At 38.2% G+C, this 17,318-nt stretch overlaps 1 protein-coding gene across 1 annotated transcript in view; it reads right to left on the bottom strand.

The window, feature by feature from the left end:
* Positions 1–11,517: 11,517 nt before the first annotated feature.
* The window catches only part of ADSS1 (adenylosuccinate synthase 1), an 81,974-nt gene continuing 76,173 nt past the window's right edge, over positions 11,518–17,318 (bottom strand). The window contains exon 13 of the mRNA XM_036750897.1: positions 11,518–11,708. Within this exon, the coding sequence (XP_036606792.1) occupies positions 11,656–11,708 (53 nt within the window). The 3' untranslated portion in view covers positions 11,518–11,655. The remainder of the gene's footprint in view (positions 11,709–17,318) is intronic.

Below are 17,318 nucleotides of genomic sequence, written 5' to 3'. Positions count from 1 at the left end.
AAATTGGAAAATAGGGCTGATTAGTTAGTGCTTAGAAAGGCAGGCTCCTTTGTTCTCAAGGGGCTGCCAGGCCCCACCTAGGGAGGAGCCTTTAGCAACTAGAAGGGATTTTTCCCATTATCTGAGGCAGCAGGCTGAAGGGGAAACTGAGAAAAATATTTTAGCTTGGTATAAAGAATGAGTGGGGGAGTTACAAACCCATGTGCTCTTAAGGACCACTCCTTAATCTTATCTAAGAGTCCAAAAGGTTTTTTTTTTTTTTTTAAAGAGAAGTACTGATGCCCCTCCCCCCTCAAAAATCCTTAGAATCCTTAGGCATTTTGTTAATTGCCAGTATGCATAAGATGAAGCTTGGAGAAAGCAGGGTGCCAAATTCAAATCTGAATGGTTCTTAAAGCAAATAATGATATGAAATAAAGTTTTCTTTTTTTATAAGTTTGGCCAGGCAAATATTCCTAATACCTAGGCAGAATTAATGTCCATACTTAACCTCCTGTTTATGGGAGAAGAAAAAGGTATGATTAGAAAGGCAACCATGGAGGGATGGGAAAGGAGACACCCTCCAGGACCAGGAGTGGTAGCTGCAGATAGAAAATTCCCAAATGAAGATCTAAGCTGGGATAACAATATTAAAGAACATCATAGGAATATGCAGGATCTTAGACAATTGGTAATAGAAGGGATAAGGGAAGCTGTGCCAAAATCACAGAATATAAATAAGGCTTTTGAAATAGATCAAGAAAAAAAAATGAATCTCCTTCTCAGTTCCTAGAAAGAATGAGGAGATATTCAGGATCCTGTTGAAGAGGTTAAATCAAAATGATGGTTGTTAGTGAACCATTGGTTTCTGGGGGTGCTCAAGACCCCAGGGTGCCCACATGCTGGGTTCTGCCGAAGGAATTCGACTCAGGCCTTCTCAGCCAAGGGAAGGGACGGGGTTTGTTGGAGGTTCACCATGATGGGTTGTCTTGGGAGGTCCCACCCTTTGTGACGCCTGTCAGGCAGGCCAGATTTAGTCTAGGCTGAGCTAGATTGAATCTGAGCACCTTCATGGAGGCAAGATGGAGATTATATACACAAAGATTGTAGGAGGGATTGAGGGGTGGTCTGGGGTGACTAGAGGAGGGCTTTGGGGGGGGGATCTTGAGGAGGAGTCTAAGGAGGACGAGATGAGGTCAGACTCCAGCAACCAAGAGAATGGAATTGGGGGTGGGTAGTAGCTGAAGGAATGGATATTGATAGTATCAAGTGTGGGAAGTAGCTGGACAACAAAGAGCAAGGCTAGGTAGAGATTTGGGCCTAATGATAATGTAAGGCTTATGGCCTTAGGGGAAGGCCAGATCTAGTTGGAAGATTCAAGGGCAGTTCAAGGGGGCTCCCAGAGACTGTATTCCAGATTCAAGGGGGTTCCCAGAGATTGTGCCCTCATCACTGTGGCCCAAGGGATGCTAAAAGTAAGCTTTGTCACTAGGGCATGGCCAGATATAAATAAGAAATTGCAAAAATTAGAGAGATGGAGTGAGAGACCAATAGACGAATTATTGAGAGAGGCTCAGAAAGTGTATGTGAGGCGGGAGGATGAAAGACAGAAACAGAAAGCTCGGGTCATGGCCAATACTATGAGGGAGGTTATGAGGAAGCAAGAAGGAAGAGGCGATCACAAACAATCCTTAAGGGAGAATCTCAAAGGGCACAGGGCTTCAGGACATAGGAGAGATGTGGGTAAATGGCCAGGTAGGACAACCTGTTACTATTGTAATAAAGGACATTTTAAGAGAGAGTCTCCTGAGTTAAGAAAGGAAGAACAGATAGCTCCTCCTCACTTTTGAGGAAGAATACTATTGGGGTCTGGGGTTCTTTCTCTCCAGACCCAGCTGAGAATCCCTAGTAAACCTAAAGGTTGGGGATCATAAAGAAGACATAATATTCTTGGTAGACACAGGGACAGAGGTCTTCCTTTTGTACACTACCCATTGAGGTAAAAATTGGGAGAAAAACCCTAAAGGTTATGGGAGTTAAGGGTGAGGATTTCCGGGTACCGATCTTAGACCGGACCCCTATCTATTGGAAGGATCAACAGGTTTTCACTCAATTTTTATATATACCAGAAGTAATAGGATCAACAATTCCTATATGTGGTAATCTGGAAATGCAATTGATGTCACCTGAAATTTATTGTTTCTGTATTTCTAAAATTCTCTTAGATTGTGAAATTTGAGAAGACCATTATGTGATTTTAATCTGAGCTTGATACATGTGAATTGGGTGCCTTTAAAGGATGTGATGAAAATTTGATTTTAAACTGTCATATTTGGTTTAGAAATGTATTTACCTAGACTGAAATGAGTAGTTCAAATTTTACATATATGATAATGTTTAGGACAGTATTACATTTCTATAGTATAAATTTTGTTAGAGTTGCATTAGGTTAAGAAGTTGGACAATTGCTGTAACCTAGGAAATTATCACTTCCAAGTTTTGTCTGGAAGTTCAGTTGAAATTGTTTTTGCTATAAATCAAGTATTTATACAAAGGCCTTGTTGGGTCCCCTTGTAATCTCTGTCAATTCAGGATACATCATGAACTGTTAAAATGTGGTTTTATAAACAGTAATCTTTTCTTTTGCAGTGCTAAGAGTATTGGACCTTAGAAATTAAAATGTTACCAGTAGTGATTAAAATAATTCCTCTTGTAATCTAGATGTTGTTTAAGTATCATACTTAATTAAGAAATTGAGGTTGTTAATTGGACCAAGGACTTTTGGATATTCGAACTTGTGTAGAGGAATTGTGTAGAAGTGTAGAAGAATTCCTATGGACAAAGCTTTTAAAGTCCTGGTAAACTTTGTTATTGTGATAAAGCTAATTTAAATGGGTATGTAATGTATAGAAACTAAGTGTTCTCCCCATTACAACACCTTTTTGACTAAAGAACTTTTGTGATATCTAGAAATTCTGTAATAACAAAGAATTGAGTTGTTATAATACTTTGAAAAATATAGGGGTGTGATTTTCAAGCCTGTAGCATCTAAAGATATATTTATGTATGTTAATCTGGAGGTTTGTGGACTAATTTGTGATGGCACTTTGGGAATATGTGAATGAATGTTTAGGGGTTATTTTGCTTTAGGAGGGGGACACATCTCATTTTAGAGCTGTCCAAATAATTTTTCTTCATGAAAGTTTAGTGACAATCCCTGTTTATATCAGGATCAATTTTAAACTGTTTTAAAGAAGGGAAAATACTTTTGAAAAATGCTCTGTAAAATCTTTTTGTGTAATTTTCAGAAGACCTACTGAATTTCCACCTGTAAGCTAATTGGTTGCGGTTCAAGCCTTGGGGGAGGGAGGTTGAAGGCCCATTCAATGTCTTATTCAAGGTTTTTGAGTAAGGAGGTTGGAAACGGCGCATTTCTTACTCTTCCCCACCTTAGTTTAGGTAAGAAAAAGGAGCTTTACCTTTGCTCACCTGTCAGAAGGGAAGGAAGGGGGAGGAGCAGCAGTTACTGGGGTTTGACTTTTTAATGAAAGAAAGAACAGTAGGGGTCAGAAGCCTCCAAACCTGGCTTCTTAAAAGTCAGCAGATAAGATTAGATTTGAGATGGGATTTGGTTTGGTAGTTTTCATTAGTGAAACTTGCCATCTGATGTAAAAGATGATATGATGCTTTTTTATGGCAGATCTCTATAATCAGAAATAAGCTGGTGGTGACAAAAGGGAAGGTATCTGCCAGAATCTGTTACCATTGTGAAAGAAGTTGGTTTTATGGGGGAAAAATGGAAAATTGGATAAATGCAAATATGTGAAATCTTGTTGTTTTTAATCAAATGACTGGTTACATTAGTACTCTTGTATAGCCAAATGAAAGATATTATGGCTTCTAAAGTATTAATGGGAATAATTTGGGAAAAAGGGAAAAGTTTTATGAGATAATATTGTTTACAAATGTACTGTTGAATCATTATCCCATAGACTAAGGCTGGGATTTAAAGTTATATTGTATCTATGTGGGATAGGGTCCTTAGATGTTTCAAAGTGATATAAGAGCAATTAGGTATTAACACAAATAGTATAATCACTGGGACTAAATCAGAGACATCTTCAGTTTAGGGAAAGAAATTTCAATGTAAGTCTCTTTAGGAGAGAAGTTGTAGAATATTTATGTATTGATGGAAAAAGTTAAATGTGGATTTGAATTCATTCCATCGTCTAAAACATAAAGATAAAAATTATGTGGTTCAGTTCTTTCAGATCAGGTATAATTAGAGAAGAATAGAAAAATAGAGGAGAAACTGATGCAAATGTGTTAGAGCAGTAACTTATGATCTTAATGGGAAGATTTTATGAACAAGGGAGGAAATGCTTGCAAGCTATTTAGAGCTAGCTTTTAGGATGTCCCTTAGGCAATGTGAGATTATAGTCACCAATTATTGGAACTTGCCATTCTAAGACTTAATGGGACTGTTAACTGACTGTTTTTCTGAGTCTAACTCCAGGTGTGAGTATCAAGGAAGGCTGACCCAAGATGCCAGCAGCCCTGTGGGAGGGCAGGCATGAGCTGCAGGTATGATTTCTTGGCAAAGTTGAGGGGGCAACTGTTCAGCATGTGCTGAGGTGGGACCCTCTTGACTTAACTGAAACCTGGCAGACTAAGCCTGGCTCAATGCAGCTTGCAGTTTGACACAGCCTCTGCCTCTGCCTGGAGTTGATAGGAGGCTGGGGAAAATATGGTCACCTTACTCTAAGTCCCTACTCTCTTGGTGGCAAATTTCTATAATCAGAAGGTTTTGTAAATCTACTAAAATGATTGATTATGGAACATCTTAGATTACTATAGGACTGGGACTAGTGTTAAGTTAGGTTTTTTCTTGGCAATGGTGTGGAAACAATTAGGTCAAGGGCTTGTGAGAATATTTTGTTATTAGGTTAATATCATGCTTGTCTAAAGTTTTGTTACAATTAGTAATGTTAAAAGAAGAATGGCTTGTGGTTTATTTTGTAAATGCCATCAAAGAAACATGGCATGACTAAAAGTTTATAATGTTATATGTACTGTGCTAAGAATTGGTTATCTAATGTATTTATGTATGTGCTGGAGTCTGCTGTTAAATCCTTAGTGAAATATCATCCTCCTGATGAGGAAATGTTAATATAAAGTACGTTAAGTAAAGTATGTAAAGAGTTAATGTGAAGTATGAGTAACTGGGTTCTGATGTAAATTTCCAAACATGGCAATTGGCCAAAGTTCCAATTTTGAATTTGTAAAAATGATCAGGGTATAAGGATTACAAAATTGTGCCAAGGTAACTTTTGTAGGAGAATGGAAAGAAAGATGGTTCCTACAAGAAGTCAAGAAGAAGATGCTGGAGATGGCTGGAACAAATACCAAGGACCAGAGGACTTCACTGATGTTGTTCCCTGCCAGACAGCCTTATGGGAAGAAGACTTTTGAATCTTAAAGGGACAATTGCATTATTGTTTTCTTTTGGGTCTCTGTATCTGTATTTACAAAGGGGACTGCCCCCTTTGATTTGTCCTTAAGAACGGGGACTATCTTCCTTTGCTACTTGTGTTTTAGCATAGTGCAAATGCTTAATAAATTTTTCTCATCAAACAATCCTCCCCCCACCCCATCTTCTTCCCCATTAGACTCTGCACCTGGGTCCTTTGGCTCTTATAGGTTAACTACTTTTGCCTTATCTTTCTAAGGCCCAGACCCCTATGCCAGTCTGCTACACCCAGCCCGTTTCAGCCTCCTGCCTCTACCTTCCCCTCCAGCTTTCTATTTCCATTTTGTGAATTATCTTCCTCCATTAGAATTTAAGCTACATATGAGCAGAGATAACTTTGGGACTATAGGATTATAGAGTAAAAATGTGGCCCAGTTTTTGGGGCTTTAGGGCAACAAATACGTATTTATTTATTTGGTATCATTATCTCCTGGCCACAGTTTTCAACTTTCCCGTGGACTTTAAGAAATGCTCACTGAACAATTCATGCTCTTGCGATTACTCCTTTAAAAAGATAGCATTTCTAGCTTCGTAGATTGATATTTTAGAACAATAGAGAAATTGTTATGACAATTGCTCATGTATCTTTTTTATAATCATCAAAACATTCATTTTTTTAAGTTTTTGGGATGAACTTTTTTTTATGTTAACATAGTTTCCCCCAGAACCTCTCCCTTTATCCCTCCCAGAGAGGCAGCATATAACAAATAGATTTTTTTTTAAAAGAAAAAGTAGAAACAAAAGCATAACTGATCAATACAGAGAAGAAGTTTGAAAATATGTGCAACACTTGTGGACTTTCCGCCTCTGCAAAGGGGAGGAGATGGGTGTGTCTTCTAGTATCTCTTCTTTGGAGCCATGCTTGTTTTTTGCAATTTTTGTAGCATTCACTTTTGGGTTTTTTTTGGGTAGTTCTTTTTATTTACATTGTTGTAGTCATTGTGTATATTGTTTTCTTGGCTCTGCTTACTTCTTATTTCATGTTGATTTTTCCATGATTCTCTGTATTCATCACATTCATTTCTTATAGTACAATAATATTCTATTACTACAGTTTGTTTAGCTACTCCCTAATCAATGTGCGTCTATTTTGTTTCCAATCTTTGCTATCACAAAAAAGTGCTAATATAAATATTTTGGTACATATGGGGTCTTTTTCTTATCATTGGTCTCCTTGGAGCATAAGCCTGTTAATGGAATCTCTGGTTCAAAGGGTATGGACATTTTGGTTACTTTATTGGCGTAATTCCAAATTGCTTTCCAAAATAGTTGTACCACTTCACAGTTCCACCAACAATGAACTAGTTTGCCTATATACCCACAATCCTCCAGCATTTATCATTCCTATCTTATGTCATCTTTGCCAATTTGGAGGGTGTGAAGTAAAATCTCAAGGTTATTTAGATATGCATTTCTCTTAATGATATGGACCATTCTTTCCTTTAATTGTTAATAGTTTGCTTTTTATCTTTTGAGAACTCTTTGTTCATATCCTTTGACCATTTATCTATCGTGGGATAGCTTTTGGTTTTATTTCTTAATTATTTATCTACTTTGCGTACCAAACCCTTATCAGATAAATGTGATATAATACTTGTTTTCCCCATTTGATTGCTGCTCTTCTTTTCCTAAGTGCATTAAATTTGTCAATGCAGAAGCTTTTTAGTTTTATATCATGCAAGTTAGTTCTTTTATCTTTTGTAATTGTCTCCATACCTTGCTTGGTTACAAATACATTTCCTATCTGTATCTGTGACAGCTATGTGATCTGATTCTCTTCTAATTTTTTTATTATGGTCTTTAATGTTAAGGTCACATATCCATTTAGAACATGTTATAGAATATGATGTAATGTGTTGATTTAAGCCCATTTTCTGCCAGACTGTTTTCCAGTTTTCTTAGTAACTTTTTTATGAAATAGGGAGTTCTTTACTGTGTGTTTTATGTTTTCTAGTTTATTGAACACTGGATTACTGAGTTCCACTATTTCTGATTCTCTTTTGTCTAGTCTTATTTATAATTTCTATAATTTTTTGGTTTCTAGCTTATCTATTTATCCTCTAGTTTTTAATATCTCCTTTTTTACACTTTATTTGTTGACTTTCTAATTTTTAATTATATATTCAGTTTATTAATTCTCTCTTTTTCTATTTTGCTAATGTATTTAGGTTCATGATTTCCCCTTGAGGACTGCTTTAGCTTAATTCTAGAAATTTTATGTTGTTTCATCATTATAATTTTCTTTCACACAATTATTGCTTGTTTCTGTTATTCATTCTTTTAATCACTCATTATCTAAGATTTCATTGTTAAGTCCTGTTTGGGTCTGTGTCTTTTGTTTGTGATTATTGAACTGCTTGTTTGTGTTATTATCTCTAAAGGATGTATTTATTATTGCTGCCTTTTAAACATTTGTTTGCAATATCTTTGTGTCCTAATACATGCTCAGTTTTTGTAAAAATTGCATATGGTGCCGAGAAATATGTATATTCTTTATCAGTTCCATTTAGAAGATGCAATGTCTTTTAACTATTTTCTGCATCAAATTGTTCTGTTCTATATTTTTTCTTTTGTTTATCTTTCTGTTAGACACTTGCCCCAAATGAGAGAGATACGTTGCAGTTTCCTGGTACTATTGTGTTACCGTGTTTGTCTTGTTGTAGTTCTGCTATTGTTTCCTTTATGAATTTAGATGCTAAGGCATTTGGAGTATATACATTTAATATTGATGTTGGGTTGTTCTCTATGGTTCCTTTCAGTATACTGTAGTTCCTTGTTTGTCCCTTTTTATGTTTTGAATATTTATTTTTGCTTTGTTTGATGGCATGATTGGTTTTTGTTTGACTTGCTTGGACATATGACCAGTAATGCTGTTGATGGACAATAAATATGGAGGGTCATTTTGCTCACATAATTCCAAGCTGACATCCAGCATGGTTAGGTCAATTGACAGCTCCACCATCAATTTATTATTTATTTTATTTATTAGCAATTTGTTAGTGCCTCTCTGTCTTCCCTCAGCCCCTCAAACATCAACTGTATCTGTTTTTGCTTATCTTTGATAATTTGCATAGTGTGAAGTGACACCCCAAAGTTGTCTAAATTTACATTTCTTTTATTAATAATGATTTGTTTTCATTTGGACATTTATAGTCTGTGATTCTTCTTTTGAAACTTCCATATCCTTTCATCACTTAACTATTAGGGAATGACTCTCAGTGTTTTATATTTGTCTCAATTTCTCATATGTCTTGATGTCAGGCTTTCATCAGTTACATTTAATGCAAACCTTTCCCCCACTACAGCTTTACTTCTAATTCTTTGTTAATTTTATTCATGTAAAAGCCTTCTCATTTTATGCAGTCGAAGTAATCTATTTTATCTTTCGTGCTATCTTCTGTCCCTTGTTTAGTTAAGCAATGATTGATTCTTGAAGCAAACAAGTGTCAAAACCCTATCTTGGTCTTATTTAATATCACATTAGCAATTTAAAAACAATAATAGCTGAAGTTTGTATTGCACTTTAAGGTTTGCAAAGCACTTTTCTTGTAACAGCTGAGGTAGATGGTTCAAATATTAGTAATACCATGAAAAAACTAATCCTCTGAAAGTTTAAATGACTTACTCATGATCCCATGGCTTATAAGCTTCAGGCAAAATTCAAACACAAGTATTCTGATTCAAAGCACAACACTCTAGCCACCTTAATCAAGCTGCAGCTTAATTATCATAAATCTTTTCCTTTGGAGTCAGAACTGATGGACCTCTGAGATCGCACAGTTCACTCGTTCTATAACCAAGGAGATTGAGGCGCTTAAGGACGAAAGACTTGCCAAAGGTCTCATAGCCACTCTGCGACATGACTGGGACTTGAACCCAGGGATACTTACACAATAATAAGATTATGATGATGATGATGATAACTAGCATTTATATAGTACTTTAAAGTGTAAAGTGCTTTATAAATATCTCAGTTTTTGCCCAGAACAACTCTGAAAGGTAGGTGATATTATGATCCCCATGTTGCAGATGAGAGGGATAAGCAGAGGTTATAAGTGATTTGCCCAGAAGCACACAGCTAATAAATGTCAGAGGTTGGATCTGAACTCACTTCTTCATAATTAGCCACTCTACTCCATGGTTGCCACACTATGTTGGTTGCTGTCATCTTTCTTTTGTAGTGCTACACCCATTTAGGTTAGGAGAAAAAATATGGAGCAGTGGACAAAGTCAGGTGATGTGGATTGGATTTCTGGTCCTGCCATTTGCTGGCTTTGTGACCTCAGTTTTCTCTTTTGCAAAATGGAACTACCATTTGTGTTACCTAACTCACTGGGTTGTTGGAAGGATAGCGTGTTATAAACCTCAAAGTGCTCTAGAAATCTGAGCTATTATTAACATTTCCATTCTTCTAACATGTTTAGTTAGGTAAGACGTTGATTGATATTTGAAATAGCTTCTAAAGAGAAGTCATGAGGAAGTCAGTACAAAGAGAATTGTAATTAAAATCATTAGAGCCTCTCCCACACGGTCTTTGTGGGATGGTAAAACCATTTGATGTCATCGGAAATCCATTTGGAGCTGGTGAGGACTTCGAATGTGGGGCCTGAGGCCTGGAGGAGTTAAATGACTCTCTCAAACTGGGGATGAGCAACAGAACCAGGATTCAGACAAAGATACTCTGATTCCAAACCCAGTGTTCTTAACTTCTTTTCCTTTATCCTTTTTAAAAAAAAAAATTTTTTTTTGGAGTGGGGGAGGCAAGGCAATTGGGGTTAAGTGACTTGCCCAAGGTCACACAGTGTGTCAGGTGTCTGAGAATGGATTTGAACTCAGGTCCTCCTGACTCCAGGACTGGTGCTGTACTCACTGTGCCCCCTAGCTGCCCCTCATTTATCCTTTTTTTTTTTTAAATCTATACTAATGGGTATTTATTGAGTATTCAAAGAGTGTTAGGGCTGCAAGGGTCCTTAGAGATCACCTAGTCCTCATTTTGTAGAGGAGAAAACTGGCATTCAGAGAGGAATAGACTTTGCCAAGGTCACACAGCTAGCTAACAATAGAGCCTAGAACTTGTCTCGGGAAAGACAGTTTCATTTTCCATTGTTATATCTGAAATCTGCTTTTGTGTGCTCCTCGAAGGAAGGGACTGTCTCAGTTTGTATCCTCGGCAACTTTGCACAGTGTTTTTTCACAGTAGGCACTTATCAAATGTTTGTTGATTTTTTGAATACTAGCTTGTTCTGTTTTGGTTGCCTGAGAAAATGAGCTGCTTATCTTTGTGAGTCAGAAAAGATCCTAATGAAAGTCTCAGAAAAGAATCTTCAACAAAAGGGTTGGGATGGCAGTCTATCGATGGCCTTTTGGTGCTTAAACTAGATTAAAATCATATTAAAACTTTGTATATAATGGCTCTTGTCTGTTGCAATTATTATGTGTGTATGTATAGAAATCTATATATATTTTTCTCTATGTATACATATATATGATTATTGCTAAGAAGAAGAATAATTCACATTTTTATTGTGCTTTAAGGTTTAAAAGCCCTTTCTTGCAACAGTTCTGTGAGAGAGATAAGATATATACTTTATCTGCAAGGAAACTGAGGCACAAGTAAGGGGAAATTATTTGCCCGTGGTCATACAGCTAGTGAGGGTATAATTAGGAATTTAACCCAGCTGTCTTGATTGCAATTTGCCTTCTCTTTCCATGACCCTACTGTAGCAAAGAAGTCTATGTGGAAATAACACTAGGTGGTTTACAAAAAGTTAAGAGTTGGGAGAAACTTTAAAGATCACTTAATTTTATAGTTGTGGAAACTGAGGTCCTGGGAGGCCCAAGGTGTCACTGCCAGAGTCAGCCTTGTCTCTTTCCATTGGATATTTTCGTTCATTCTTATTCTAAGCTTCAACACTTCAAATTTTTGTGTTTATATAATTTTGGCTTCCAAACACCTTTTAAATTATTATGGAACTTGAGACCTAAAAGCTTAAATAAATATATAAAAATACAGAAAATATGCTTTTTTATTTTTTTTTTCCATAATCTTTTCAACTTAGTCTGATCAGTAACAGAATAGTTACTGTGGCCTTTGGAAACAGATGACTATTGAATTGTGCTTCTCAGGACTGAAGTTCTTTCTCTGTTTAAAACAGCTGAATCATAGACTCTCTTGATTTGCCAACACCAACCCACTTAACTGAAAAACACAAAATAGCAAATAGTTATTAGAGCAAACAAAAGACAAATTAATTTCAAACATGCTATAATTTTTACATTTCATTAAAAAACTAACATGGGAGAAAAATCGAGGATAAGCAATATTCTTAATGACACTAAGGGAGGATTTAATAACAGATTTTAAACATAGGAAGGCGCTATGTAGGGATGATTGTTAATAGCTATTAACCAAGATAGAATGAGATTAGAATCTCAGAATTTCAGTGACCTCAAAGATTAATTTCCTTAACTGTAAAATGGAGATACGACTCTTTGTAGTACAAGGCTGTTAGCAAAATGCTTTGTAAACCTTAAAACTCTACAGAGAGGTGAACTATTATCATCATCTCATTCTTACAATTTTCAGTACAGTTCAAATAGAAATAGCTGTGGGACAAGTTGCCATATTTCTGAAACCAGGGGTTCTTGTAACCTGAGTTGCCTTGGTCCTTTGAGTGGAAGGCTGCAGCCTGGTCCTCCTGGGAAATGGGACTGTCAGCCTAGTTATTATCATTAATCCCCCATGGCCCCATGGAAGAATAATGAAATAGTGAAAGAGGCCCGCTGAACAAAGATGATACTTTTTAGGTATTCTAGACAAAAGTGAGAGGTTCCGACAATATGTTTGCTGGTAAATATTTAATAACTAACTCTTAGGAAAAAAAGTATGCACAACCCACTTTTAAGTTTAATCTACATTATTAGAATTTTCTCCATCACTTTCTTAAGTCTAAACAATCAACAAAACAATAAAGCAAGCCCTGATTTGTAGCATTTATCCATATCCAAATCACTTAGGGATGGGGACAGAGTTTTTTTCTCTTTAAATAGTGCTTGCTTAAAATATTTATAGCAGCTCTTTTTGTGGTGGCTAAGAACTGGAAGTCGAAGGGATGCCCATCAATTGGGGAATGGCTTAACAAGCTGTGATATATAATTGTGATGGAATACTATTGAGCTGTAAGAAATGACATGCAGTGCCTTCTGGGGGATCGGGGCAGGGAAGAGGGAAGGAGGAAAGGAGAGAATTTGGAACTCAAAATTTTAAAAACAAATGTTAAAAATTGTTCTTATGTGCAATTGGGGAAAATAAGATACTTAAAAAAAAAGAAAAAAAGAAATGACAAACAGGATGATTCCAGAAAAACCTGAAAAGACTTATAAGAACTGATACAAAGTGAAGTCAGCAGAACCAGGAGAATGTTGTACACAGTAACAGCAATATTGTACAGTGATCAGTAGTGAATGACTTAGTTATTCTCAGCAATACAGTGATCCAAGAAAATCCCAAAGGACTAATAATGAAGCATACTATCTGACTCCAGAGAAAGAACAGATATTGTTTAACTATAGACCGAAACATGCTATTTTTCACTTTCTTTAATTCTTTTTCTTTTATTAGAGCCTTCTTGTACAAAATGACTAATATGGAAATATTTTACATGATTGCACATGTATAACATATATCTGATTGCTTACTGTCTCAGGGAAGAGGCTGGGAGGGAAGGATAAAATCTGGAACTCAAAACTTAAAAAAAAAGTTAAAAAATTGTTTTAACATGTAATTGGGGAAGAAATAAAATATTTATAAAATAAATAAATAGTGCTTGCTCTCAGGACAGCCGCAAAGGGTGGTCAGCTAGCTGAAGAAGGCTGGATGGGAGGTGGTATGTAAGGAAGGAAGGAACCAGCAAGGGGAACTGAAGAAGAGGTAGCATTGTGGACACCAGTCTCTGATGTCTGGGCAGTGCGTCTAGTCAGGAAAATAAAATTTAGATTCAGGATGTTAGAGCCAGAAGAGATCTTAGAGATCATTGAAACCAACCTTCTCATTTTACAAGTAGAGAAAGGAAGGCCCAGAGAGAGGAAGTGACTTGCCCAGGGTCATGCATTAAATTAGTGGCAGACTGGGAACGAGAAGGCAACCCCCTGGTTCCTACTTTAGGGATCTCTACATCTTACTACGCTGCTTCTTACCCTTTAAACCATGAACAATTTTTTTTTCTTGTGCAAATAATTGTTTAGATACGTTTCCTCTATCCTGAATTCATATGTATGATTTTTGATTGAGGACTTTACATTGGTCTTTATTAAATTCCACTGCATAGATCTAGCCTGCCCTTTGTTCTAGCAGGTCAGCATCATTTTGGAACCTGATTCTGTTGCCCAGTGACTTAGCTATTTCATTTAGCTCTGTAACACCTGCTAAATATGCTCGCATTTAAATCTTTGATAAGAGCATTGGCACAGCCCTTAACTGAAGACAGATCCCTGGGAGAAACTCTTGGGACCCCTTCCCACAATTATGCCTTTATTCCTTTGGGTTAAGCATTGTTCTTCCTAGACTCCTTAAAAAATATAATTCTTGTAGGGATCACATATTCGATCCTCAGCTTCTCCAGGTGAATGAGTTTATAAAATGTTTTCCTCAGACAAACTGGACTTGAGGCATTAGAAGGGCAAGGGGTGGGGGCAGCTGGGGGCACAGTGAATAGAGCACTGGCCCTGGAGTTAGGTGGACCTGAGTTCAAGTCCAGCCTAAGACACTTGACACACTAGCTGTGTGACCTTGGGCAAGTCACTTAACCCCAACTGCCCTGTCTTCACCTCTCCAAAAAAAAAAGGGCAATGGGGGTTGAAGAGGAGAAAATGTAGGGGAAAAAAGCCTGAAAGGGAGAATAAGAGGCACTTTGTGGAAAAAGTTTGTGGCACCAAAGGACACTGCCAACTTTATACTTTTTTCTACCTTTTGTTGATTATCAAATTAACTGGATCCCTTTAAGGTAATCTGACAAGCCTGGGGCATAGCTGACTCTTACGTAGCACATTAAAGTTTGGGTAAGGGAACAGGGACATTTAATAAATCAGTGACTCATCTCACTTTAAAGTAAGCAATAATATGCTAACCCCTGATACCTTAACCAAGTGAGAACATTGTCTCAGTCAATCAATGAAAGACTTTAGAATAAGTTTGAAAAGTCCTTTAAAGGCAGTGGATGAGCTGGAGTGAAACAACAGGCAGTCTCTTCTAACTGGTTGAGGGCCTGGTCATGGAGGTGGGAGGTATTGTATAAAATCAGGAGCTAGTTCAGTACCAAAGAGAGCTGGATCCAATGGCAAGCAAAGGGAGAGTATGGTAATCAAACAATCCTCAGTGAGCTTTTGTACCTCTTTTTCTGTTTGGCAATTCTACCTTTTGAGGAGTTATTTTCTTCAGTGAATTTTTGTATCTCCTTTTCCATTTGGCCAATTGTGCTTTTTAAGGAGTTTTTCTCATCAGCAGATTTTTGTGCCTTTTACATTTGGCTAATTCTGTTTTTTAAGGTGATATTTTCTTTAGTATTGTTTTGTGCCTCTTTTTACCAAGCTATTGACTTTCTTTTCATAATTTCTTGCATCACTCTCATTTATTTTCCAAATTTTTCCTCTACCACTCCTATTTGAGTTTTAAAATCCTTTTTGAGTTCTTTCAGGAATTTTTGTTGGGCTTGTATCCAATTCAAATTTTTCTTTGAGGCTTTGCTTGTAGCTGTTTCAACATCCCTGCCTTCTCAGTTTGTGTTTTGAACTTCCCTTTCACCATGGTAACTTTTTATGGTCAGATTCTTTTTGTTGTTGCTGTTTGCTCATTTTTCCAGTCTCTTTCTTCACTTTTAACTTTATGTTAAAGTTGGGCTGTGCTCCTGGGGTAGAGGGAGCGTCGTCCCAAGCTTCAGATTTTTTGTCCTGCTATTTCCAGAGCTAGTTCTGGGGGGTCTGTAAGTTTTCAGTGCTTCCAAGGTTGTATGATCCAAGGAGAAATGTGGTCATTGCTCTCCTGGTCTGTGCTCTGGTCTTTACCAAGGAAGGGCCCCTCCTCCTTGGCTCCCCTGCAGCTGCAAATACTACTGCTCCTCTTGGCTCTAGAATTGTGACCAGGTCCCTTGCACCCCTGCAGCTAAAAGCATTAGTGCTCCACTTAGCCCTGGAACTGCAACCTAGAACCTTATATGGGCGATGCAACAGGGTCCTGTACCCATTGCCAACAAAGGATTCCCTGTAATCTTTCTGACCGGTAGTCCCACCCCCTTATCATCCATCTACGGGCCTAGAGCTCCTAAAGCTGCTGCCACCGCCGCCGTTGTAGTCACCTCTAAGGCCTGCACCTGGTTTTGCAGCGGCGGTATTGCCTCTGCCTGTGTGGTGCTTTGGGCCGACCATGGCAACCTCCTGGTTGGAAAAATGTCTCACCGTGACTTGTTGTTGGCTCTGCCATTCTGGAATTTGATTTGAAGAATTATTTTAAAGTTGTTTGGAGGGGAAGATTGGAAGAGCTCAGCTGAGCTGCTGCCTGTGCTCCTCTGTCTTGGCTCTATAGTCAAACAATCCTGAGAAGGAATTGTTAGGGTTGGGGAGTGGTGGAGTGAGAGGAGGAAGAAGACCAGAGGAGGGTGGAGGAAGAGAATCTTCAGCTTGAACCTCCTCCCTGCACTCCCTCCTTCTTGGTCAGAGGATTTAGATTTTCCATTGGTATCCCAACAGCATCCCCTGGTAGAGAAGCAGCTGGCATCAGTGTCTGCATGAGGAGCCAGGAACAGACCGGATACAATGAGGAGAGGTAGATTCAGGGCTCTACAAGGAGTCCCCTGACTCCACATTCAGCATCTTTCCCTCCCTCCGCCTTGCTTCCAGGGTCCTTTCCAGTGGAGATGCTGTGAACTATCAGATCAGTGCAGGTCTGAGCCCTGGATCTGGTACTCGCTGTCTTCATGACCCTGGGCAAGTTACCTCCCCTCTCTTATCCTGTTTCCTCCTCTGCAAATTGGAACAATGATACTCGTCCTGCCTTCCTCATTGGGATGTGAAGAAAGTGATTGGTAACCAACAGCGCTCGTTGACTGTGACCACTCTTTGGTCCAGTGCCATCACGCCCAACACAGTTGTTCAGTATCGTTCACTCGCTATTTCCTGCTATTTCTATTAGCCTATTCAGAACATTCTCATCAGCCCTCCCTCTAACCTCTTCCCTGCTGCAAAAGGTTTTTTTAGATTAAAAAGAATCAGGATTTGAAATCAATGACAATGCTAAAACTTCTCTAGAACGTTACAAAGGGTTTTCCTCCTAACCACCGGAGGAGGTAGATAATGCACGACTCTCCTTGACCTCCAAATCTTGACAGTTCTTCCTCCGGGACATTTTCCCTTTCTTCTCCTCACACAGCCTCTGCGTTAGCTGAGGGGCATAATCACTCGCCCAGACAACTGTGAGAGCCTCTCATTGACCTCCGTGCCTCATGTCTCTTCTTCCTTCAGTCTATACTCCCCACAGCTGCCAAAGCATCCATCTGACCGTGTCATCCTTTTACTAAAAAACCCTTCGTGTCTCACTATTACTGCCAGGACAAAATGCAAAATCGTCAGCCAGGGTTTTTCTGGGCTCATTTACATTACTCGTCTTCATGCACTCCCCATCCTAGACAGACTGTCCTGCTGTTCCTTGTACATGACATCGTATCCCCAACTCTGCACGTTTGCACGGCTATTGAATGAGCTCACCCTTCCCTTCTGCCTCAAGAATCCCTAGCTTCCTTCAAGACAGTTCAGGCGTCAC

The sequence above is a fragment of the Trichosurus vulpecula genome, chromosome 3 (genome assembly GCF_011100635.1).
Source record: "Trichosurus vulpecula isolate mTriVul1 chromosome 3, mTriVul1.pri, whole genome shotgun sequence".
Classification (NCBI taxonomy): domain Eukaryota; kingdom Metazoa; phylum Chordata; class Mammalia; order Diprotodontia; family Phalangeridae; genus Trichosurus; species Trichosurus vulpecula.
Note: the sequence above shows the minus strand (reverse complement) of the source record. Positions and strands in the feature narration are given on the sequence as shown.